Source organism: Salmo trutta, chromosome 32 (assembly GCF_901001165.1).
Source record: "Salmo trutta chromosome 32, fSalTru1.1, whole genome shotgun sequence".
In the NCBI taxonomy this organism is placed as follows: Eukaryota; Metazoa; Chordata; class Actinopteri; order Salmoniformes; family Salmonidae; genus Salmo; species Salmo trutta.
The window spans coordinates 23,162,130-23,188,636 of record NC_042988.1 but is presented as its reverse complement, the minus strand read 5'-3'; the positions used below and the strand labels follow the sequence as shown (position 1 = coordinate 23,188,636).

At 43.0% G+C, this 26,507-nt stretch overlaps 2 protein-coding genes across 3 annotated transcripts; both read right to left on the bottom strand.

Moving 5' to 3' along the window:
- Positions 1 to 223: 223 nt before the first annotated feature.
- Positions 224 to 7,045, bottom strand: LOC115171451 (transcription factor 20-like). 2 transcript variants are annotated; one of them, XM_029728268.1, is made up of 6 exons: positions 6,648 to 7,045; positions 4,173 to 6,215; positions 3,734 to 3,827; positions 3,592 to 3,641; positions 3,241 to 3,312; positions 224 to 1,536 (listed from the first exon to the last, which is right to left on the bottom strand). In XM_029728268.1, the coding sequence occupies exons 2-5, from the start codon at positions 6,210 to 6,212 to the stop codon at positions 3,271 to 3,273; spliced, it is 2,226 nt and encodes a 741-aa protein (XP_029584128.1). In that variant the 5' UTR covers positions 6,213 to 6,215; positions 6,648 to 7,045; the 3' UTR covers positions 224 to 1,536; positions 3,241 to 3,270. The 2 variants fall into 2 exon arrangements, with proteins under 2 accessions (XP_029584128.1, XP_029584127.1); XM_029728267.1 differs by having other exon boundaries at positions 6,919 to 7,045.
- Positions 7,046 to 7,259: 214 nt separating this feature from the next.
- LOC115170694 (uncharacterized) lies at positions 7,260 to 26,501 on the bottom strand. Its single transcript, XM_029726931.1, has 23 exons — positions 26,217 to 26,501; positions 25,150 to 25,227; positions 24,929 to 24,994; positions 24,209 to 24,360; positions 23,725 to 23,809; positions 23,412 to 23,583; positions 22,379 to 22,595; positions 21,250 to 21,355; positions 17,310 to 17,414; positions 17,019 to 17,075; positions 16,728 to 16,796; positions 16,507 to 16,596; positions 16,279 to 16,388; positions 15,582 to 16,116; positions 15,356 to 15,460; positions 12,337 to 15,228; positions 12,013 to 12,160; positions 11,657 to 11,774; positions 11,126 to 11,285; positions 10,766 to 10,867; positions 10,004 to 10,090; positions 9,648 to 9,807; positions 7,260 to 7,839 (listed from the first exon to the last, which is right to left on the bottom strand). The coding sequence occupies exons 1-23, from the start codon at positions 26,340 to 26,342 to the stop codon at positions 7,823 to 7,825; spliced, it is 5,757 nt and encodes a 1,918-aa protein (XP_029582791.1). The 5' UTR covers positions 26,343 to 26,501; the 3' UTR covers positions 7,260 to 7,822.
- Positions 26,502 to 26,507: the final 6 nt, after the last annotated feature.

The following is a 26,507-nucleotide window of genomic DNA, read 5'->3' as shown; positions in this document are numbered from 1 at the left end:
AGCAGTCTAGAATAGGGCAGTTATCTACAATTACTGTACTTACATAGAGAACATAAACAGCACGGATACATCCAGACTTACCTTGTTGTGTGCTACACAAGTACAACATATGTTCAAGCATTTTTTATACAGAATATCTTAACCTAACCTGTCCCACTGAATCACAGCTACATCTAATAAAAGAGATTAATTATGCTAAAAAATGATCACATCTTAAAACAGGTGACGTACACAGGAATGTCAGCTTTTATTCAAACAGGTGACAAAAAGGCAACAGTTGCAAGCTGTTACAGACAATTATTTCCATGTGTTAGCCATCTCTTCCTCACACATATGTAAGACTGGAACACCCATACATTTCCTTAATGGACTGCATTAACAGAACCCAGTATAAAATCATAATCTCTGGAGCCAATGATATCAGGTCAAATTCAAAATCACTTCACACTGGGCACAGACGTCAATGCAACGTCGATTCCACGGTGGTTCAGCGTCATTTTATTAAAATGATGTGGAAACAACGTTGATTCAACCAGTGTGTGCCCAGTGGGTTGAATGTACCAACCTTTGCAAACTTTGTGCAAAACAGACATTGTACCTTTTCCTCATTGAGCAGCACTACCACCATGTCAGCTGAACATTACACAAATAAATATGCACAACATGATTAAATCATAAATAGAAAATAAATATGTCTTTATGACTGCATTTAGATAGGCACCCCAATTCTGATATTTTTTTCACTAAAGTGGTATTTTAACCAATCAGATCTGAAATAGATCTGATGTGAAAAGATCTGAAGTGATTGGTCAAAAGACCAATTTGTGGAAAAAATATCCGAATTGGGCTGCCTGTGTAAGCGCAGCCATAGAAGCCTTTCTGGAGATCCATCACTTCCTCTGTTGTCATTTAGTTCTGAATGATTACCAAAGCATACCACCAGGATAATCTGAGATGCAAAAATCATTATAGTAACATACAGAAATCTGAATTTCAAAGTAGCAATCTTGCAATCTTGGCCTTTCAATCACTGTTAATTAGAATGAATACTGAATTCAACTATTGTCCTCTCAAGGTTCCTATTAAATAAAGGTTCCTATCAAATAAGGAAACAATAGCAAGTCTGTCACACATTGTGAACACAAAAACATGTCAATCATCATTTCAGTATTAAAAGGTAAAAAGACCAAACATAGATATAAAACTTCAACAAAATAAAACAGAGGACCAACAGTGATATTTTGGTCTTTCAACAAAGCAAACAGCACAACAAACCTGGCAACACAACTCTCAAGCTTCTACAGTGAAGACGGGCCAAAAAGACCACGGCCATCTGCAGGCAGACACAAAATAAGAGCATTTGGCTTCATTGGAACAATCAATTCAGAATCATTAATAATACTAAAGTAACATGGACTCAATGTAAACATTCAAGAGATAAAAGAAAACATGAATAGAATGTTGCAGTTCTTCCACAGCCTCTTCTCTGGGTTGAAGGAGAGTATCTATCCGATGGCTGCTGCCAATGAGGTTTAGCTGTCAGGGAAACACAAGGGAACAGTGACACACTGTTATAGAATTGGACAAAAATAATCAGTTACTCAAATTTACAGTACAGCTATATAGTAGCTAGGGTCACACACTGAAATAGACATTGATGTGAAAGTACATATTTTCTGCACCACATTCACTCATTTATCTCTTGCGAAGCCTGAGATAAAAATATATATATATATTTTTTGTTTACAACTGAAGAGCAAATCAAATCAGTTTCAACATGATAGGTTATGAATGTTAACCCAGAAGCCCTTGCAGCAGATTGAGGATATTCTTATAGCATAGTTGGCAAATCAGTCTCATTGCTTTTTCACACCCAATCACTAGGTATGTTCTCATGTTCCACACAGCTCATCTCACTGAGGGAAGGTCTACCTACACTCATCAACAGCAGATTGACTGGCTGTACCGCTAAACCTTCCTGTTAGGATTCTTAAATGAAATTCAAACCTCTTTAAACTTCAAAGTAATTATCATGGCTTTTCTGCCATTTCTGTGCACATTCCCTGTCAAACTGACACTGTAGATTGTGTGTGTGTTCCTTAATCAACTAATAATCCAACTTGAATTTGGAATCCTCTAGAGCAGGGGTGGCAGGTTTGAATCCCCGAGCCAACTAGGTGAAAAATCTGTCGATGTTTTCCCCTTGAGCAAGGCACTTAACCCTAATTGCTCCTGTTAGTCGCTCTGGATAAGAGCGTCTCCTAATGACTAAAATGTAAATGTTGCCAAACTTTTTAGCTTTGCGATTTACCTTAAGTGTTTGAGCTGTGAAAAAACATACACAGACAGAACAAGTAAAAAATACAGTATAAAAATAATAAGTAAAAAATATAATCTGGCAGTAGAGAGAAACATTTTACATTTTGAAGCTAATTTCCAGCAATTCTACACATTCTGCCGTGAAGTTTAAATAAAATGTTGCTTTATAAAGAAAATGTTCTGCAATTGTATACATGTTGCAATGGAGCTGGGAGAAAACGTGGCAGATCTTAAGCACATTTCCTGCAATTCTACACATTTTGACAGATTAGTGCTGTATTCCTATGCTCAAACATTATAACAAAATCAATGGGGCCTGGTTGTCTAGCTCAAAGATTATAGGCTATTATTTACAAATATATAGGTCCATTATATTTTCTATTTGGTTTTAATAATTTAAATTCACACAAAGCATTTTTCTATCCCAAAAATATATAATCAATTATTTTTAATTTTTTGGGTAAAAATGCAATGGACCAAAAATGTAATCCCATGACCCACCTGGGCTCCTGCCACAACCCACAAGTGGGTCCCGTCCCAGTTTGGGAACTACTGCTCCTGTGGATCGTTAGCACGAACTTGTTTGAGTTTGATGTCACTTTGAACAATATTGAAATCTTACCCTAAGTCCTGTTTTAAACATACTGTGGGTAAAGATGCTCAACTTATTTGTGGAGAAAACAATCAAATCAACAGTCTTAGGGAAGCCTAGCTGTTCCAAACACTAAAACAAGCTCTGACACGATGCACAATCACAGATCTCTCATAGTCTGACTGATGAGCATCAATGACTAAATACCGTCCTATTTACAAATAAACCCGGAGCCCTTCCAAAGGACACACATCTATAGGTAGTACACTTTAAACCGTCTGGTCTCACATGATGAATGTAACATGTCAAGGGCATAAAAAATCACATACCTTCCATGGTGTCCAATTCCTTCTCTCCTGTCATCTGTTGTCTGGCATGTTCACACCTCTGAATGATTTATTCTGGAAAGGACAAAAGTGCAATATTTCAGAAACACTGCACTAATAGCCTAGATCGCCGATCAAAAAGTAATGATCTTTAGGCAACCCTATATTTTAAGGGTCCATAATAAACCATTTATAAGGCATTTACAAACCGTTTGCTCACCATTTATTAATCATTACTCTTACATTTTTAAATGTTAGTAAGATAGCTATTCACAAATGTACATATATTTCCTTAAACATCCTGTGTTTTGTTATTTAACCAGGTACTGCTGGAATGACAATTGTTACATCTACCTTGTGCTTTGGACATCTCATGGAGAAGTTTTCCTCGTTAAGCACACAGCCTGCAAAGATAGATAGAAAATAAAGCATTTAGTCAACCCAATGTTTCTTCATTGACATAATTGTACATAGGCAGAGCAGGACAGCTTCCCACCTGACTGAGCTGCACAGCTGTAGTGGTACTTATTGGGGCACCCTTTCTGGAAGCAGCCCATGGTTGCACCTGCTGCGAGGCATGTTGAACACACCTGGAGAAGAAAGGAAATGTAAAAAAGCATATTTGCATAAAGCTTTATTTGAGAGGCCAAGGACACAGTGAAAGAGTAAGGCATTGTGTTTTACCTAGTCACAAGCATAATGGTCCTCTGTCTATCTGAGCTGCTTCAGTTTGACCTTGTTTACATATTTTGATAAAGTGAGGCAGACCGAAGCTACATTTCAGGAATGTTAGGAAGACACCAATGCATTTTGATTTAGCATACACAGCAATATGATCATATTTTCAGTTATGTTCTCATCTATGTTGCACTCGAGATACGCAAGCACAAATGCACATTATCTCAAACAAAGAGGCATCGTTGAATTTGACTCACTGTTTCTTGGGCAAACCTAACAGCCTCCTCCAAGCCGTAGAGCTTTCCTTTAACTAAGAAAACACCTGTGGACCATATGCCACAGTCCTCGTGGATCCAGCATTCATTGGTGTTGTGGGGCACCACAGGCAGACTGTGGTCGTCCATCACGCAGCCATTTGTTCGGAGCTTTTTGGCTGAAGGCAATGTGGAGCTTTCACAATCACTGACTGTGATGCAGCAGTCATCAACTACAGCCTCTACTCTAGGCACATTGCTCAGTTCATGTAACCCATTCTCCCCTACCTGACCACAAAGGCCTCTCTTACAATCTACAGACAGTTCACTGTCCTTGTATTCTTCCCTCTGGGCCTGCTGTTTGCCTTGTTCCTCCAAAGCAGGTCCAGTTGGATAGTAAGGTCCGTGTAGGTCCCCTAGGCCCACAGCATTAGCAGACCCACCACACAGGCAGCACACCATTAGGGGCTGACACTTACTCTTTGAGCTGAGGCGACCCAGACGATAACAAGACGTCTTTGGAACGACACCAGACAAAGACCCAGTTGGTTGTTGTTGCTGTCCTTTGTTCCGCCTCACATCCTTCTCCTCCTGCTGATCGTTGATCACTGTACAAGCAGAGTACTCCCTCTGCTCCATGTGCACAAAAGGGCAAAAGTCCTCTGATTTACTGGCCCTTTTGTCCTGTTTGTAGTTTGCATATTTCAGCTTGATTTCTGCCTCTTCATGGGAGAACATGGAGGATGAGCCAGCTTGTTTGTGTTTCTCCCTCCGTTTTGTTTTACTTGCTGCTGCTTTTCTACTACTTGAGGCCTGCTTTGCTGGGCTTCTCTGGTGGGTTTTCTGCTTGGTTCCTGACCTTTTGCTCCTGGGTGAAGAGGGCTTTGTCCACTCCTGTTGGATGTCTTCCACATGTGTGGCCTTGGTCCTTGACTCTGTAGCAGGTGATGATCCTCTCTGTGGCCTTCTAGAGGAACGTAGGTTCTCAGAGGGGTCATGTCGAACTGTCCGACGGTCCACATCAGAGTCATCAGATTCTACTACACACCTGTACAGGTAGACAGTTGGCTGTAACCAAGACTCATCCTCTGAACTAGATGACTTCTCTTTTGAGTCCATTGTGGCGCCAGAATGTTCCTTGGGTAATATTCTACTTGAGTTTTTAGTATGTATTTTTGAATGATGGCGAGTGACATTGTTGGTGAGTTTCTGAGCGCTGACCCCAGGCTGTATTGTTCTAGGATGTGGAGAAAGGCTTTTTTTTACAACATTACTAGCTTCACCTGTCAGCTTTTTCTCATTTTGAACATCAACAGGTAAACTGTGAATCTTTTTCTTTTCATTGGTGATGGGAACTTCAATGACATCACTATCATCACTTGAGATATCCACAGGAGACCTGACATATTTCCCATACACAGCAGCTAATTCCGACAGGTTAAGAACGGGTTTTGCATTCACCGACATCTCCTCTGTGCTTTCAGATGAATCCTCTGAATATGTATTGTCAGGACTGGGGGAACTCAGTGTCTGGGGCAGTAGAAAACAACCTTTAGCTTCACCCAAAGAGACAGCGCCAGGGGACGGAGAATCCCCTAAGGGACTAACAGATCCCCTGTCTAAATAGTCCTGAGGTGAGGGTGCTTCCTTAGAACTGGAAACAAGCAAAATGACATCAGAGTCACTCTGACTCTCGTCTCCATCAATACTTTCAGAAATGGGGCTCTCTGCATTTAGGCTCTCTGTAGGGTGTGGCTCGTACAACCCTGAGTCCCGTAAGCTTCTGTCCATACCATTATGTAAAAGGGGGGAGCGAACACAAGTCCTAGTCCCGTAGGAAAGTCTGACACCTGTGTCTGTTAGTGTTTTCTCAGAGAGGAGCTGCATGCAGGGCATGGACACATGGTCGTCAGTGATGCTGTGCCAGCTGGGCTTCTTCATCAGGTCCAAAACCTCTGTGGTCCTGGGATTCAGATGACTCTTCCCACATCTCTTTGAGAGATCCAAAGCCATAGGATGAGGGTCTTGAGACGACAGCTCCATAACCTTAAAACAAAGTCACAAAGATGGTTAAGCCCATAGGTTACTTCAAACCTAGCCTATATAGGCAGAATTTCAAAAGCACCTTTTCTACATAATAGCTACAGATGTAGGATTTTAATTTGAGGCAGTTTGCTACAGCAGGAACAGAATCATGAAGGAAAATTCTCACCAACAAAGAGTGATCAAGTTAAGATCATACATCTGTACTATTAATGCATCACTATAACAACAATTTATCGTTAAACCAAGCATTAATATTATTATTTATGATTATTAATTTGCAACTCTTGACAGCAAATTCAGTCTACAAAATGTAAAGTCGCATTGCGTGATACCAATTCGAGATGGAATCAATTTCTGAAATATGATCTCTTTCTAACGTCGTTACTAGAGAAAAATGGGAGCTGCCCGTTCAACGTTGTACCGGTTACCTACCCTTCGTCGTTCCTTGCTGCAGGTGAGTGCACTGATGACGGTAGCTGGCTAGTGGCTAGCTAGCTACTTGCATCCAGGCCTTTGTAAACATTGTGTAAACAAAGCCGCAATATAACCACAGCTAACGTTAGCCAGCGACTGTGTTGACAACCGACTTTAGCTAGCTAGCTGGAGTTAGCTCGCTATTAATCCATAATAACATGCGTTATAACAAACATGTTGCCGAGGACCCCTTATATTCGGAAATAGTTCAACTAACTATTTGACCTACCTTATTGAAATTAATAAAGTAAGCTGAAAGGGTGCTTCCTTTCCAAAAAGGGCATCTCGTAGTTTACTTGCATTGGTGAAGAACTCAGCTGGCGGCTGGTGGTAAACGGGCAATGCATTATGGGAGATGAGTTTTGTCAGTTTCATTTGATGTGGACCTAAACAAATATTTTATTAAAAATTATACATGTATGAATTTCCATTCATGATAAAGATGTTATTTTTTTGTTGTAAAATCAAATATAATACCTTCATAGAATATCTTGTATATTTCCCTGTCCTCTGATGATTTGATTATGTGATGATTATTCCGTAGCAGACTGATAAAAGGTCACACAATTATTTAAAATAAATCAATTTAATTTATCATTAGATTACTTGACATGAATAAAGAACATCAAAATGTGTACTAGCAGGACCAAGATAAACGCCTCCAAATAAAACCACCCACTCACAAACAAATAATACTTTTACATTATAGACTCATTTTACATTATAGACATACATACTTTTTCATGTATTTCACAGGTAAGAAAAGCAAACTTAATCTGAGTTGTCTTTAGAAATATCCCCGTTCAATAACTGGATTGGACATAGCAGTGTAATAATTCTACACATTTTACAAACGTCTTGAGATAAATGTTAATCGTCAGGAAAACGTCTACAAAATGTCTAGCCTATCTACAAACGTAGACAGGCTAAATAGTAGTGTGCGTTTAGATACAATGATGTAAAAATACAGAATCCTCAAATAATGCGCTCTTAAAATTCTGTAGTACAGAAACAGTAGATAGGACATAAAATGTTTGACAATATAACTTTGGATCTCTAAGTGCTAAATGGTGTAAACATGGATAGACCGATGAACAATCCATGTTGTGCGTTGCGTCTCTGTTCAGCTGCAGTTATCTTCCTTGACACTCTACGGAGAAAGAAACAGATATCAGAAATCAGATCCAGCATCATGACTATTAAGTCATAATGGTAAAGCTTGTGTTTCAAAAGTGATTACTGTAAGGCCACATAAAGAATCACCAACAGCTTTTCTAATACTGGCATGGCATAGTATATTTTTCGCTGACATTCCTACATTTCGCAGACATGCAGAAAATATAAGAACATTACACCATTCACTGCATTTGCAGAAGATTATTCATAAGGTGCAGCCATGCCCAAAATGTTGGCTACATTACCAGGACAGTCTGTTCTATTATTCAGTCTAACAGAACTAGGGAGTATATGATGGATGAAAGGATTAAAACCATTAGTTGCCTTCAGTATAAGGATTAAAACCTACTAGTTGGCTCCAATATAAGGATTAAAACCATTAGTTGCCTCAAATATAAGGATTAAAACCATTAGTTACCTCCAGTATAAGGATTAAAACCATTAGTTGCCTTCAGTATAAGGATTAAAACAATTTGTTGCCTCAAATATAAGGATTAAAACCATTAGTTGCCTTCAGTATAAAGATTAAAACAATTTGTTGCCTCCAATATAAGGATTAAAACCATTAGTTACCTCCAGTATAAGGATTAAAACCATTAGTTACCTCCAGTATAAGGATTAAAACCATTAGTTGCCTCCAGTATAAGGATTAAAACCATTAGTTACCTCCAGTATAAGGATTAAAACCATTAGTTGCCTTCAGTATAAGCATTAAAACAATTTGTTGCCTCCAATATAAGGATTAAAACCATTAGTTACCTCCAGTATAAGGATTAAAACCATTAGTTACCTCCAGTATAAGGATTAAAACCATTAGTTGGCTCCAATATAAGGATTAAAACCATTAGTTGCCTCCAGTATAAGGATTAAAACCATTAGTTGGCTCCAATATAAGGATTAAAACCATTAGTTGCCTTCAGTATAAGGATTAAAACCATTAGTTGCCTCCAATATAAGGATTAAAACCATTAGTTGCCTCCAATATAAAGATTAAAACTATTTGTTGCCTCAAATATAAGGATTAAAACCATTAGTTGCCTTCAGTATAAGGATTAAAACCATTAGTTGCCTCCAATATAAGGATTAAAATCATTAGTTGCCTCCAATATAAGGATTAAAACCATTAGTTGCCTCCAATATAAGGATTAAAATCATTAGTTGCCTCCAATATAAGGATTAAAACCATTAGTTACCTCCAGTATTAGGATTAAAACCATTAGTTGGCTCCAGTATTGCGAGGTCAAACCGCATGTATGAGGAAGAATAACGGACACCCACACCCCTAAGAGACACTGTAAAGGCCCATGAAAGGGCAAAACAGATGTTTCAGATATTTAGTATATATGTGTACCCAAAGGAGATCTCTATAGCGTTATGCTGCACTACTGTACAATATGACCTCTAATAAGAGCCGCTTTCTTTCATTTATGTAAGAAATGGACAGAACGTCAAGGGTTTTCAAAATCTAAAGGACTAAGTGACATGCTACAGCAAACTGCACAGATGACAGTCAGAGGATTCAGATACATCCAATATTATTAAGGTACATAACAGAATGAGGTTATTCACAAATGGTCTGTATTACGCAATGAATGACATCTATATGATACAGACTAGTGATGCTGCCAAAACCAGAGTTGGGTGGGGAAACATCCAGCGAGACTTGGCTGTCATGCAGGTTTTGGCCTCAGAGTGGCAGCATTCAACACCTTTTCGTTTTCACATCAGTGTTTCATCTCTGAATCCCTGAAGGCCGGGCCACCAGCATAATGTCATGTATACCATTATTATCTGTGTCCGCTGCAGGTGAGAGCTCTCCTAGTGCTTTGTGGGCCAACCTCAGGTTCTCCCTGAGCTGTCCCAGGTCTCTCTCTGCCTTGGCCCTCATGATGCTTAGCTCTGTGTAGATGTCCTTGTACGTCTCTGTTGCATACCTCTTATCCTGGGGGGAACAGGGATTAGGCTATAAACAGGCACTATTACCAGGTTAAATAGAGTATGACCCATGCTAATAAATGTACAGTAGTACATGGTAATAGCAGGACAATAGTGTTGTCCATCTTATGTCTAGTAGTCATACATTTATACAGACAAAGGCTATTGTTATTCTGCCAGTGTGTGCTGTGCTGTGATCTCACCCTGTGGGCTGTCTGGAGTTCATCCTTGAGCGAGGTGATCTTCTGCTTGAGGCACTGCACCTCTGACTCCTTCACACGCAGGGAGATCTAACAGTCAGACAGAATCACAGTTGATTCCTCAGACACAGGTACAACACCAGACACAGGTACAACACCAGACACAGGTACAACACCAGACACAGGTACAACACCAGACACAGGTACAACACCAGACACAGGTACAACATCAGACACAGGTACAACACCAGACACAGGTACAACACCAGACACAGGTACAACACCAGACACAGGTACAACACCAGACACAGGTACAACACCAGACACAGGTATAACACCAGACACAGGTACAACACCAGACACAGGTACAACACCAGACACAGGTACAACACCAGACACAGGTACAACATCAGACACAGGTACAACACCAGACACAGGTACAACACCAGACACAGGTACAACACCAGACACAGGTACAACACCAGACACAGGTACAACACCAGACACAGGTACAACACCAGAGGACCAAGGTGCCATAGATCAGCACAGAATGTACAGCACATGAGTATGTCATATGTTTTAGAGGCTGTAAATTGGTCATGTTGCTAAGGGTGACATCTAGTGGCATTACCAGTCAAAGGCAGATACAATTTACCTTCACATCAAACTTTACTTGACTGGGCTAGATAAAGATTATATCCAACAATTTTTTGTTATACTTAAGCAACATAGCTATTGTGCAGTGAAGTACTACTGAAGACTTACCTCCAGCTCATACACATCTCTCTCCTGACTAAGAGGGAAGGCGTTCTGCTTGGCCAGAGAGCAAAGTCTGGTGATCTCTGCAGCTAGATGGCCACTCAGCTCCTGGAAAGACAACCAGCTTCATCATTACTAACACCGCTACTTTGTATCTGATGACGAAGACAGAATTGGGAAATACTAAGGGAAATGTAAGGGACCCTCAAGGTTTTGTTGCAGAGTGTTGTAACAGTCTGATATGAAGTTTATAAAAGTATGCGTTATGCATTCTACTATGTGTGTTAAGACAGAGGACCCGGCAGCCAATTTAGTTGGCTTGGAGCAGAAACACTTGTGATGGTACATGGTCATAATGTGACTGACCTGGTTGCAAGTTCTAAGGTCCTGGTTCTCCTGCTGACACTGACATAGAGCCTGTCTCTCTGCCTCCAGGGCCTGGCCCAGGTGGGAGCTCTCCAGACACTTTAGAGAGTACTGCTGGGACAACACCTCCAGCTCCCTGTGACAGGAGGCCAGCTCCTCACTACACACACACACACACACACACACACACACACACACACACACACACACACACACACACACACACACACACACACACACACACACACGTGTGCACACACACACACACACACACACACACACACACACATACACACACACACGTGTGCACACACAAACAAAAACATGATCCTGAGAGCTGAAAACCACAGCCAAGACTAGACACAAGGTGCATTGTGTGTTATACAGACAGACAGATACAGAGCCAAGGGCAGGGAGTATGCAGATTATCAGTCCAAAACTCAGTGTTTGTCAGCCAATCCAGTGTACTATCTGGCCATGTGCTTTCCTTGACGATTTACAACGACATAGATCAACAGGTAGTACATTTACCTGTGTTGCCTGCATATCTCTCCAAGGTTCATGTCTCCTGCATTGTTGTTTTCATGGCATGCCCTCTGTATCTCTCTCTTGAGTTCGGCACGGTGAGCGTTCTTCATTGCTTCAATTGCTAATGCCACAATTAAAGGGGATATGTTCACTCCATTAGAGTGGCATGGGAACGTGAGCTTATCAATATTCTGAGAAACTCTGCCTTCACACATACTGTAAATATCCTAAAAACGTTTAACCTTTAAACATGCACACACACACACACACACACACACACACACACACACACACACACACACACACACACACACACACACACACACACACACACACACACACACACTGTCCCCCCTCACCTGTGATAGTAGCAGCCGTCTCCTCCTCCAGCAGTCTGTCTGTGTCTAACTGCAGGCGCTGCAGGTCCTGCTGATGTCTGTGCTGCAGTTCCCCCACGATCCTCTGCTGGGACTCCTCCATGGTGACAAATCCATGCTCATATGTGGCCTGCAGGGGCAAACACAGACGCAGTGGACTGTTAGGTGATTCATCCACAGATCCATTGTTATAATGGTCACTACTCCCTGGGGTTGGTTCATTACATCTTAATTCTAGTGAATTCAGGAACTACCAAAAATCCCATTGATGATTATCGACAATTGTTATTATGGGAGTTGTCCTACCTTTAGATTTTCTATGTCCTCCTTATGTTTCAGCTGGAGAGATGCCATTCTCCCATCATGCTCTGCTTTAATGTTGGCCATGACAGACAGCTGCTCCTCTAGATCCTTCACACGACCTCTCAGTGATGATAACACAATCTCCAGCTCCTCCGCCCCCAGAGTGTTTGCTTCTTCATGGGGTTCAGTAGTGCTCCTCTCCTCTACATCCTTATCCGTATCAACTTCCTGGATTCCTTTCTCTACCTCATCTACCCTACTCTCTACCTCATCTACCCTACTCTCTACCTCATCTACCCTACACTCTACCTCATCTACCCTAATCTCTACCTCATCTACCCTACTCTCTACCTCATCTACCCTACACTCTACCTCATCTACCCTACTCTCTACCTCATCTACCCTACACTCTACCTCATCTACCCTAATCTCTACCTCATCTACCCTACTCTCTACCTCATCTACCCTACACTCTACCTCATCTACCCTACTCTCTACCTCATCTATCCTACTCTCTACCTTTATCATTGGACTCTCAATGCTGTTGGTCAGGAAGTCACCCTCCACCACTTCTGCACACCTAACCCTGCACACTTCCTCTACTGCAGTCACTCCCTGGTTTGGGCTTTCCACCTCCATTTTACCTGCAGCATTCATTGCAGGCGTCTCTGTCTTCTGCTCACTTGCAGTGTCTAGTAGCTGTGTGGCTGTTTGCTGTGCGTCTATGTGTTCTCCCTGCCTCAGGGGGGTCAACCCTAATTCCACTGAGGAACTCCCCTGTCTCTCCAGGTCTGACCATCTGGCCCCAAGCTGCTGGTTTTCACTCAGCAGCCCAGCACATCTGCTGCACATCAAAGGAGAACGAGCAATGAGCAGTCCCTGTTGAGTCTCTTGAAATTGGCTCTTGTGTAGAGTGTTAAGCCTACTGAGACGATAGGATGAGAAGGCTTCCATGGCGGTGCAGTGTATGGAAGCTAACCGGGGCTCATTTACATTGTGGAAATGACAAAGTCTTTGTGCCAGGGACTGGAACTCGTCATTGGCCGGGGCTCCGACTGAGGAGGCGATTTGGTTGAGCAGGAAAATTCTCTCCTGTGTGATCTCTGTGAAATGTCGGCTTATGAAGTCATCGGTGTCATTATGCTGGTTGTACACATTCCATATCCTCTCATCATCTTCCTCTTTCATTTCTGAACCTGTTTCACCTGCTATGTTTCCAATGATGTCCAGGTCTCTCAAAGACCTGCATCCATTCATCCTGTCCAGGCCTCCAGTGTTTATGTTTAAATCTTTCTTATTATGAGAGAAAAGACTATGAGCTAGGAGGAGCGTCTGCTTTTCCACGACCATGTGTTCTAAAATCTGACTTAGAATCACATCTGTGAGTTTATCCTCATTGGACTGGCATGGGTTTGCCTTCAAACTGTTCAACAGCCTTCCCCAAAACTCCTCCTCTAACTGAAGCTGCCTGACCACTGTCTGGTTCACCTCCACACACTTTCTATCTAATGGCATCTTTACCACATCCATATCTGACCTGTCAATCACCTGCGCTACTCTCCCTAAGGTTCTGGACATCAACCTTATCCCTTCCACCACTTGCTGAACCCTTTCTTCACCTGAATCCAATATTACATCCTGCCATTTGCCTTCACTGCTACACCTCAATCCACTTTCTTTCTCTACCGTCCATTCCTTCTCTACTTCCTCATTAATCCTTACGATGTCAGCCTCTGCCTCCATGGCTCTCTGGCTGTACAACCTCTCAGCCTCTCTGAGTTGTGTGTTGTGGGCCTGCAGCTCCCTGCAGGTCTGTTCTGTGTGCTGGAGCTGTCTCTCTAGTTCTAATTGCTTGGCCTCCATGGCCTGCAGACACTGTTGAAGGTGTTCCCGCTCCTTCTCTCCAAGGTGGTGTGTGTTGATATTCTCTTCCCCAGCTTCCTCCTCTTCATCATCATCATCCTCTTCTGCTGGGAAGCCCAGGTCTTTGAAAGTGTCCTCCCTGAGCTGCAGCTGTACCTCTGTCTCCTTCAGACGCTGGTCCATTGAGGCTAGTAGGGACTGGGTCTCCTGGAGCTGCTCATCTCTCCTGCGCAGCTCCTTCTCCAGGCCTTCCACTTTGGTCTGGCTGTGCTGCTCTGCCTCAGGGAGGAACTGAGGCCCACTGTACTGAGTGATAAGCTCTGCTTTCAGTCTCTCTATCTCTCTGTCTGCCTCTGTCAGCTGGTTGAGCATCTCCTGGTTGCGCTGGTTGAGGGCCTCGTTCTGGCTGCTGAGCAGCTCTACCTCCTGGGATAGTCTCCTCATCACGATGGCCTGATCTGGGTCTACGTACTCCTCTGTGGGCCTGGGTGTCTCACAGCATAGTAGGTTGTCTATTCTCACACTGTTGGCTCTTTCCTGAGTTTCCTCCATGCTCAGTGAATCTGGGCTCCATGCACAACTTTTTGTGTGTGATTCTGGAATCGATGTCTGTTGATGGCTTCCATTTTCAAACTGTGTCTGAGAGCTAGTTTCACTGCCCAAGTTAGGCCCTCTGTTCTCACTTCCATTCTGAGGCACAGAGTCAGATGAGAGTTCTGTGTCTGAGGTTGGTGACATGACAGGTGTGTTTACTGATATAGGGCAGTCAGGGAACAGATCCTCCAGCTCCTGGAGGTTTCCCTCGGTGTCATGCAGCCAGATGCTGGGTGGTGGTGATGGGTGAGTTCCAGGGGAGCGGTGTTTCTCCAGAGGGGCTGATGACAGGGACAGGCCAAGCTGCTCCTGGAGCTGCTCCTGTATGTTCTGTCTCTTCAGCTCCTGTTGCTGGAGGAGCTCTCTGGTCTCCCTGTACATGTCAGTCAGGCTTTTCAAAGAGGGAAGATCATCTTCTGGGCACATTGGGGCCTCAAGCTTACAGGAGGAGGCAAGACAATTGTCTATAATTAGGTAGTTATCATTGTTGCAAAGTGGAAGTATTATAGATGGAACTACAGAGCATATCCATACTATGTATAGGCTAAGATATATTTTGCCTTACCGGCAGGGAGGCATGATGCTGGCATCCTAATGCAGTGCTCAACTGAGCCTTCAGCTCAAGCCTGCGATGGTCTGACTCTGCCAACTGGCCCTTCAACTCCTCTACCTTTAATCACACGACACAGAGATACAGTAAGTCCACCGTTAAGCCAACCAGCAGCAGAGAAAGCACCTCATAACGTTAACATTGTTCCTGTTAGGAATCATTTTGAGATACACAGTCTCACCCTGCTGTGGTAAGTCTCCAGTAGAATCCCCATATCCTCTTTATCCTTGCCCTGGGACTCAGTGTACAATGGAACAGTCTTCTCCTGTCTAAAGGCAGTCCTTTCCACCTGCTGCCAGCATTGTTCAATCTCCCTCTGCACCTTCTGGTGAGTCCTGGGTGACCTGGGACTGATACCTCCTCTGTCACAGTCCATCTCCCAGCCCACAAGGAAGCCTAGCATGCTGTCATACCTCCTCCTCCTCTCCTCTCGCCTCCTCTTCCTCTCCAGGTCCCCTACCTCCATCCGAAGAGGCTCCTTTGTTTCCTGCTGCACCTCCAGCTCAGAGGCTAGCAGGGCCATAGGGCTGAACTCAGCCCAGTCAAAGGTCTTGGAGCGCCCTTCGCGTCTCCTCTCATGGATGTGGCTCTGTTTGGGCCCCTGGACTCTCTCTGTAGGGACCTCAGAGGAGGGGGAGGAGTCCTGGGTCACGTCTGGCTTAGGGAGGGGCAGGGACTCTGTTGGGCTGCAAGGGATGCGATGGACTGGCAAGCTGCTTTACAATCACAACAGAATAACACAAATACTTACTGACTGAGGAAACGAGGCATTCTGCCTAAACAAAGGCAGAGACCTTCCCATCACTACTATAGAATGGTGGTAGTCTACTGATGTATTACTATGTAGTAATGAGGCTGGTATTACAGACGCCATTTACCTGGCTACATCAGGAGCGTTAGATGGATGGACATTCTTCATGAGGGCCTGGATCCAGTTTCTCCGGATCCCTGCAGTCATGGCTGACAGAGTAAAGACACACTTCTGGGTCTGAGGGAAGACATTAGGAATATTATTTTGATTGAGTATAGGAGACTTACTGTATGTATAGAATGGATCAGCATTCATCTGTTGATTTCAATTTTTGTAGGTATAGATTTAGTCTTACATGGATCTGAAAGCCATAGTTCCTCTGGACCTGGTACTCTGAGACATTATGACACTTGGTCAAGTCAATCTCCCCCTCCAGATCTGAGTTCTAACAAGAGATGACAAACATGAATTCAAGACTTGGGGTGAAAAATAACAAAAACATGTTTCCCTGTCCCCACAAAATCACATATCTGTGGGTACTGCATTCAGTAAAAATGAAAATGCACATGAACTTGCCTCCTCTGCGAAGGAATCCTTGTAGTACCGCAGACTGTCAGCTGACAGCACAAACCAGTATTTCCTCCACTAGAGGGGAGCAGACAGACATTATAATGGATAGTAGATACAGAAACCTGCATAATACATTTGAACTGTCAGGCTTCACCTTCATAGCAAGGACCCACAGCACCTTAAACATCACAAAATGTACATGCGCACATTCAGCATCCATGTGCCTTTGGGGTAGAAATGTGGGAAGGTGTTCAGTGACGAAAGTAAAATACATTCTTGATCTGTCCATTCCTATACCTGATCCTCCTTATCCAGTTTCATCATCCACCCTTTCTTGAAGTTCAGCAAATCAGGCTGTAAGGAAGATAAGACAGTAAGTTAGTCAGGAGGTCAAAGAGGCACGGTCATACAGTTGTTTTCAGACACTTCAACAAAAAAGTTAACTGCCGTCAATCCACTTGGGGCTTTCATTTATACTTGTTTAAATTATGAGAGCATCCTTGTTTGAACTGTGACAGTTTTCTGACGTTTTACAACTTGACCCCATGCTTTCAGTGAACAGAAATTCCAAAAGTAACAAGCACTCACAGTCATGACAGACTCCGAAGTCCTGCGGTCCAGTGACTTAGCTCTTCTCTGAGGAGGAGGGACGGTGAGTTGACCTGGGCTTAGATCTCCACACGACTGCAGTTTCTGGGCGTAACAACAGGACACTATCAATTACTGAAGTAACAATGTAGAAGGTGTAAGATGGATTAGCAAATGTGATCATGTCCTGTATTACTGTCAGCTTGTTGCAAATAAAAAACAAGATTATGTCGTTTCCCTTTACTCTATCATGACTGAGACAGCTTGGACGTGTGCATTGTATCAAGCAGAGAACCCACAAGTCATGGCAGGTCTCTGGCAGGTCTCTGGCAGGTCTCTGGCAGGTCTCTGGCAGGCAGTGTTGTGAGATGTAAGGCTTATTTTGGGACACAGCAGGAGAGAGGAAGTGCTCTCTTTTCAGGGGCTATTAAACCTTACTCACATTAAGAATGAGTTCCACTCTGGTGACTGGGCTTGGCTGGGGAGTGTATGAAAAGACTTTGGAGGCTGTATTATTCCTGATGGCCCCTGGCATCCAGTCTCACAAGCCCAGGGATGTTAAAAGTCCCAAATCTCTGTCTTGACAAGATTCCCACATCCCTGACTGTTACCTACCTTATATTGGGTTTCATCCTGGCTAACTAAATAGCTCTAAAAAACACATCAGTGAGTCCCTTTAAATCTAGATTAGCCACCGCTAAATGAAACTAGAGACAGCGGCACCATATGAAACAAGATTATTTTCTCATCTAGTTGAGCCTTCAAAAGCCTCATTCTTTTAACTCTTACGTAATAAAAAAAAGGAAAAACAACCACTTCAGTAAATCCAGAACATTCTTCGTCTGTGCCCAGCTATTTGCATAGAAAACTATCCAAGGACACATAACAGTAACATGAGGGAGAGAACACTCTGCTCCCGCCAGCAGTGTGAACTAGCCTCCTGTCATATTCAACAAACACTGACCATTCTGGACAGTTGCTGTCTTCCAATAGGATAGGATGGGAAAGGGGAAGTGGGACTATCTGGGGAATCTGAGCCTGGGGGACAGAGTGAACTGTGAATAGGCATTTGACCTCTCACTCCAATAACCCCCCCCCCCCAAAAAAAACTACTGGAACTGGAGGAACATAAATGATCACATGGGATAACATGTTCCGTCGGGCAGGAACTTAAGAGAAAAATCCTACAGATGGATTTAATCAGAGATTAACGTTGAACCTTTGACCCCGTGGGATGGACATACTATGTATGATGTGTTTAACTAAATCATATTACTGGGTTCAACAGTTCATACAGTATCTCATAATATAAACAGTAAGATATACACCAGACGTAGTCTGTGAAAAATCAACTACAAGCAGCCAGGAGGACGGGCTCATAGTACTGGAACGGAATAAATGGAATGGTGTCCAACACATACCATTCCATTCACTCCCTTCTAGACATTATTATGAGACGTCCCCCCCTCAGCAGCTTCCTGTGACATCAGCAGTATGTTTTCTACATCTAGTACAGTGTGCATACTGTGTACCAGTATGGACTGTACATGTGTTCTATACTGTAGTGTTAATCCTAAATGCTGGTCATGTATTTGTTGTTGTCAGGAGTAGACAGACTGATGCTTTAGTCACTACCTTATCACAGGAGCCAGTCTGAGAACATGGTGACTGTCATTTCACAAACAGATGTGCACTTGACTCAGGAGATACTGTACAGTGATAGTGCCTCCCAGCCTCAAACACATGACCAACAGCAGCTCCCTAAAGATACAACAGCTCCCTACAGATACAACAGCTCCCTACAGATACTACAGCTCCCTACAGATACAACAGCTCCCTACAGATACTACAGCTCCCTACAGATACAACAGCTCCCTACAGATACAACAGCTCCCTACAGATACAACAGCTCCCTACAGATACTACAGCTCCCTACAGATACAACAGCTCCCTACAGATACAACAGCTCCCTACAGATACTACAGCTCCCTACAGATACTACAGCTCCCTACAGATACAACAGCTCCCTACAGATACAACAGTTCCCTACAGATACAACAGCTCCCTACAGATACAACAGCTCCCTACAGAAACTACAGCTCCCTACAGAAACTACAGCTCCCTACAGATACAACAGCTCCCTACAGATACAACAGCTCCCTACAGATACAACAGCTCCCTACAGAAACTACAGCTCCCTACAGATACAACAGTTCCCTACAGATACAACAGCTCCCTACAGATACTACAGCTCCCTACAGAAACTACAGCTCCCTACAGATACAACAGCTCCCTACAGATACTACAGCTCCCTACAGATACAACAGCTCCCTACAGATACAACAGGTCCCTACAGATACTACAGCTCCCTACAGATACAACAGCTCCCTACAGACACAACAGCTCCCTACAGATACAACAGCTCCCTACAGATACAACAGCTCCCTACAGATACAACAGGTCCCTACAGATACTACAGCTCCCTACAGATACTACAGCTCCCTACAGATACTACAGCTCCCTACAGATACAACAGCTCCCTACAGATACAACAGCTCCCTACAGATACAACAGCTCCCTACAGACACAACAGCTCCCTACAGACACAACAGCTCCCTACAGATACAACAGCTCCCTACAGATACAACAGCTCCCTACAGATACAACAGCTCCCTACAGATACTACAGCTCCCTACAGATACAACAGCTCCCTACAGATACAACAGCTCCCTACAGATACAACAGCTCCCTACAGATACAACAGCTCCCTACAGATACAACAGCTCCCTACACATACAACAGGTCCCTACAGATACTACAGCTCCCTACAGACACAACAGCTCCCTACAGATACAACAGCTCCCTACAGATACAACAGCTCCCTACAGATACTACAGCTCCCTACAGATACAACAGCTCCCTACAGATACAACAGCTCCCTACAGATACAACAGCTCCCTACAGATACAACAGCTCCCTACAGATACAACAGCTCCCTACAGATACTACAGCTCCCTACAGATACAACAGCTCCCTACAGATACAACAGCTCCCTACAGATACAACAGCTCCCTACAGATACAACAGCTGGGTCATTGTACTGTAAGATATCATCACTCTTATGAGTTAGCAGAGGTTTGTCTGGGTCTTACAGGCAGATCCCTAATTACATAGTATCCATGTTTAGGTAAATGGAAAATGTGTCTAAGAGGAATGCCATTCTGAGATTACAACACACAACATGAAATGCAGACAGAGCCCCGTCAGAGTATTAAAACCAGTTTAGTTAGAGAACACAACACAGTCCTGAATTATTCACCTTCTTCTCCCTGTCTTACTCACACACTAACACATGCCTCAACACGGCCGATGGGAGGCTGACTTAGCCATGCCAAACTCCTGCATTTCGGTATGGAACTAAACACACATATATTGACACACGTGGCACACACACACACCTGACAGTGTGGAATGGAAGAGTAGTGCTTCATCCCTGTCCATGAGCCTTACACACCATGCAATCAGGCCAGAGCCAAACCGTTTGAGGTGACGTCTTTGCCTCTCCAACACCTGGTCTTATGAGTCATGTCCAAACAAGTCCAATGGAGAACCAGCGGGAACAGCTGTGCAGTGTACACGTGTACATTACCTTAATAATGACAGACTCCATCAATGGTGTGTAAAATACCAATCTATATGTGTAGATGTGGAAACACTATTCACTGGACACTGTCCTAAAGGGGTCTGCCGAAAGGGCAATGCTTGTCTTGGGCCGTCCTGGTGGGTAACAGGTGTTGCTATTCTTAAAAGCTATGGTTACTCTTTGGATTATGAGGTGTGGTTCAAGTGATGGTGTTATAGTGGAGGAATGTGACAAGCCTTACCGGGAGTGGGAGGACTGACTGCAATGTAAGAACACTGTGACGGTGTGACTGATTACCTCTCTCTGGTTGCTGCGAGCTTCACTCCTGCCCTTCCTGGATCCAGCCTGACCCAGGTCCTCTCCCACAGCACTCCTCCCAGCCTTCCCTGGCTCATTGTAGCAGCTGAAAAGCAGGAAAATCAAGTCTGTCATTCAACAAACAGCCATGGTGTCCTCCATGGCCCCTCACAGGTGGGCTGTGACATCACTTCCTGCAGGAAGAACTTCAGGATGACAGCTGAATAATGTCACCGCCACTTATTCTGTACCCCCAAGCCAGGCCTAGACTGAGGACATCCATGTCACCTACATCCATCTAGTGCTACTGTTGAATTGGAATTTCAAGTCACATCCTCAATTCCAGTGTCATGTTTTGTTTAGAAAGATAGCAGATATTACATAGATGGAATTCCCTAGAAGAATCCGATAGAGAGTTTGTATATACAGTATAACCACAAAAGCGAATACTATCTTTAATAAACTGCGGGTGTAGCATCTGTCCTGTTATAACAGGGATGGTAAATTCTTGTTGAGGCATGTATGAGTTGGCACAAACATAATACTGTGCCCTCAGTCAGTGTAATGTCTTGCCTTGACATTTCTCCTACTTTCTGATGACTGGCAGTTTGTGAGGAACTCAGAAATAGAATTCCTTCAAAATATCTAATTCCACAATCCTTTAGGAATTTCGAGGCCTTATTCAGGGAAAGGATTCTGTCTGTCCTTAGAAGGCAATGAATGAAACACACAGACCAAGGAGGTATTCCAGCCACGTAGCCCAAATACTGTATGTGCTGTTCATTAAGGAACAAACTGGGAGTGCTTCTATAAGCTACATTTTAAAATGTTACCTCCCTAATGGAAGAATATGGATCTTTGATGTGCTGTTGGGCTGTGTGTAATGTGTGTACCATTTTATACAGAGAGAAACAGGGAGGCATCTGCTGTCCTTTAGTGCTAATTGCTAGCACATTTGGTCCTAGCCCATGCCAAACCCGTTTTATGCCTGTTAGCATTTTCATGACAACACACAACAAATACAAAACCAAATAAATAAAATTGTAACTAATGTCCAAGAACATTGCGTTCATTATAGATCTCCCAATATCAGACACAACTGATAACATTTCTTCTCCATGATTCTCACCTTCTCTCTGCCCTGTTGTTCTTGTTGGCAGGTGGGTGGTCTCTGCATGGCGTAGGCTCTGTGGGGTGGCTGTCGCTGCTGGTGTCAGTCCCCTCGCTAGCCACAGAGTCCAGGGAACTCACAGAGCTACTGATACAGGAGCCGTTGGAGAGCCACAGACTACCGTCAAAGGTTAGGGAGTCACTGGAGGCTGAAGGGAGGTAGTGGGGATCATGACCTGAGAAGAGTTATTAAATAAAGAGGGTTGTTTTCAGACTGTGACTGCACAGGTTAGGTCTATGTTTTGCATGATACTTTAGGTCATTGCTTTTGGACCGAAACACAAATAGCAGGACAGTGGCAAGATTTTTATGAGAATCCAGTTCTAAAAAATCAAACTTTTAAGACTTGTTATATGAGGAATCTGGTCAGATAGTTACTATAATGTCTCCCATCTAAGGAAGTGTCACGTTTGACCATAGTAGACATTTTAGGGACACCCCTACATAGTGTCACTATGAAGTTGCACAGCTCATTAAAGAGATGCCTCCAGTTTGTTTTCCTTTTCATCTGCTCCCAGGCCATGGAAAAGCAGCTGTAAAATCTGTAATCTACATCAGCCTAATGAAGTCCCCTACAGGCACAGTCTGCACTACAGGAGTTGATCCTGCTCTCCGTTATACCCTAGGCCCAGACACACCAATAAGTCTGCCTCCACATAGTTAGTGTGCACTTGCCATTCATCACATGACCGCTATTAAGAGAAATGTCTGCTCTGATCGCATAATTAATCTTAGTTGTGTCTGTGAAATATATTAGAGATTATAGTTTACCATGAGCCCTGCATCCTTTTCTACTGTCTTTCAATAACACTACTACACTGGTAATGAATCTGTCCACTAATAAAGGCCAACTTTCTCATCCTGTATGCATGACCACCTGCAGGAAGTTAGGACAGTGTTAGAGGGCAGGAAATGGCTGTGAATGTCTGACAGACATGAAAGCCTGTCTGAGTGTGTGTGTATGTGTGTTGGCTGGTGTATTTCCTCCACACCTGCAGGGGTCTCATCCAGGCCCAGGGGATCAGTATCTGTCACTGTCCAGACAGGGGCCACATCCGGACCCCCACTGGGCAGCTCTCCCTGCCACAGGCTGGAGCGAGGGTCACCACTTTTCATGACTGAGAAACTGGGCTCAGTGGCAGCCATCTTTGCTGGGCTGGGCTCCTGATGAACACAATATGTTTTCATTATCATAATATGTAAAGGCATAACACATCTTTGACATATACAGTAGTTTATAGTGTATTTAGGCCACCGGTAACCAGGCATCTTGGTCACAATGTTATGAGAAGAAGAAGTTGTCACCTGGGAAGTAGTGGGTTCTACTTTACGTTTCTTCTTCTGATTCTGCTTATAGGTCCGTGGGTAAACGACTAGTTGTTCACTCCAGCTGGTAAAAGGAAAACGACACGGACATGACAGGGATTCAAAATATTGTCCATCAAAGACAAGAATTTACTGAAAAGATAAATCAGGAGTGATATCATATCATACTGTAATATCAGAGAAGTTAAGTTAGGAGTGATATCATATCATACTGTAATATCAGAGAAGTTAAGTCAGGAGTGATATCATATCATACTGTAATATCAGAGAAGTTAAGTTAGGAGTGATATCATATCATACTGTAATATCAGAGAAGTTAAGTCAGGAGTGATATCATATCATACTGTAATATCAGAGAAGTTAAGTTAGGAGTGATATCATATCATACTGTAATATCAGAGAAGTTAAATCAGGAGTGATATCATATCATATCATACTGTAGTATCAAAGAAGCATCGCTGACCCATTGATGATCTCCTTGTTCTCCCCCCGGATAAAGAACTCCTGTTCAGGTGTGATGATGCACAAAGCGTTCCTCTGACCTGTCTTAGGCTCTGCGTCAATCACCGCTGTACACAGATTCATGTTCACTGTTCCTTGTGGCAGAGTGCTTGTCTAAAGGAATGATACACAATGTCAATCATTTTGTATGACTGGAAATTCTGGCAGAGATTATGATGCTAATCATGGTATCTTTTGTACACCATCTAGAAATATAAAAATATATATAAGGATATTTTGGAGGGTTAAAGGCCATCATGAACAAGACATTACCCGTTGCAACTGAGTTTTAATACAGGCTATATAGAGTGACATGAAAGAGAGCAGAGGAGGAGATTTCAGAAGATCAGTGGGAGAGGGGGATGTGGCATTAGAGGACAGATTAATCCCAAATCATCTGCTCTGGTACTACGGTACACACAACATCTGGCAAAAAGATGCATAGGGAATCCTCTCATAAAACATTAAAACATACATCAGGACAATATACTGTAGTTAACCTCTATTAATGTTGGATGATCTGGTTTGCTTAGCTTTTTGGTGTGTGTGTGTGTGTGTGTGTGTGTGTGTGTGTGTGTGTGTGTGTGTGTGTGTGTGTGTGTGTGTGTGTGTGTGTGTGTGTGTGTGTGTGTGTGTGTGTGTGTGTGTGTGTGTGTGTGTGTTCAAATACAGAATCTCTTACCAACTCGTCCAGTGCAAAGCTCATGCTGCCATGTTCATACAGGATGAAGAATCGTCGCTGCCATTTCTGCCATTTAGAGATAGAGTTGTTATGGATAATGTTGCAATAATGCCTACAAATATTGAATAACTTGCAGGTCTATCAGAATATAAGCTAGTCCTACTGATACATTTCTGTACAACCACCGTCCAAGACTAGATAGTTATTTGTCATTCTCTTACCCTTGACCTCTGCATTGGATTGTCAAAGTCTGTCCCCTCAGCAGCCAAGCAGAGCCAGCCTCCATAGATGGGTTTGGCCTGTCAAGCATGGGAACGCAAGGAGGAATTAGTTGGGTCTTGACCTGTGAAGGTTCTATCTAATGAAATCGTTTTTCTATGCCATCGTATGGGTCTTGGCTTTTTCTGGCAGGGAGCATCAATACTCGTTGATTCATGTTTTGAATGACAAAGGAATAACAATCCTATCTTTTTAGGGAATGTCCTTTGTAGGATTAGCCAGTGACTGTTCGTGATTCAGTGTTCTTATAGTGATATGCTGCATTTACAAAATGTGTGAACAGATTAAGTATGTCCATGCAATAGGCCATAAATAAGAGGCAGGGATAACCTTGTTGACATGGAAAAGAGAAGATAAACTGCTCTTTGTGCTCTTTAAGATATGTCCCCAAAGACTGGAATGTTCTGACTCTCTGCCAGTTACTCTTGCTCAACTCTTTGTCAGAGAGTTTTGTTTCTTGTTTTATGAGTGCCTCTCAACATGAGATAATTCTTTCCTCAAAACTTCCAACAGACGTGGATACTTTATACTTAACCTTCACCCCTGAGTCAGATGCTTTAAAACAGGAGCTTAGCTGAGGTTCATTGACCAATGGCTCTAAATTTACAAGGCACACAGAGATGAGCACAAAAGAATCAGATAGCAATGGTGTATATGTTTTCTAAAATAATAATAACCTGTTGAGACCTATGGCATGCCGAGTGCTGACAGTTGGGCTGTCAACGGTCTCTTTACAACAGTGTGGGAGGTGTGTGGTGACAAATATTTGACTCGTGCATTGGGGCCATTCAGTCAAGATGCTTCATTTTCTACAACAGGTAAATTAGGCTATTGCGTTATGTTCATTCAATTTCACAAATGAACGTTATACCTGACACAATATGAAGAAATGTCTCTGTCTGATATAACATTGAGTGCATGCCCATCTGTCATCCCTGTCATCAACATTCAGAAGAGTAATAGCCAAAGTATTAAAACTAATAAAACATAAATATCTTTGTTCACTTACCTGGTCCTTACCATGATCAGTTGGAAGATGCAGCTCCCGAGACTTGAAACAGTTCTGACATTTACTTTTATAAAAAATGTTCGCTTGGAATTTATTACACGGATTCGCACTCTTTTGTCCAGACATTTTGTCGCATATAGGCTACCACTATGTAAATCCGAAATGCCCCCCAATTCTCTCTTTGCGGTGCAGTTTATCCGATTCGAACATCTGTCAAATCCTGTGCGCTTTGAGCTCTCCCCGACCGGTCGAAATCTGGGATGTCCTAGGCAGCTGAGGAGTTGGCTATGT

Bases quoted from the DNA above. Each gene is read 5' to 3' on its own strand.
- LOC115171451 (XM_029728268.1), bottom strand. From the start codon at position 6,212: ATGGAGCTGTCGTCTCAAGACCCTCATCCTATGGCTTTGGATCTCTCA. The intron at 3,828-4,172 runs GTGAGTCAAATT...TTTCTTCTCCAG, and splicing joins TTAGGTTTGCCCAAGAAACA to GTGTGTTCAACATGCCTCGC. The intron at 3,313-3,591 runs GTAGATGTAACA...TGTCCTTTCCAG, and splicing joins TGAGATGTCCAAAGCACAAG to AATAAATCATTCAGAGGTGT.
- LOC115170694 (XM_029726931.1), bottom strand. From the start codon at position 26,342: ATGTCTGGACAAAAGAGTGCGAATCCGTGTAATAAATTCCAAGCGAAC. The intron at 22,596-23,411 runs GTGTGGAGGAAA...AACTCTTCTCAG, and splicing joins CCTGGATGAGACCCCTGCAG to GTCATGATCCCCACTACCTC. The intron at 11,286-11,656 runs GTAAATGTACTA...GTGTGTGTGTAG, and splicing joins GAGATATGCAGGCAACACAG to TGAGGAGCTGGCCTCCTGTC.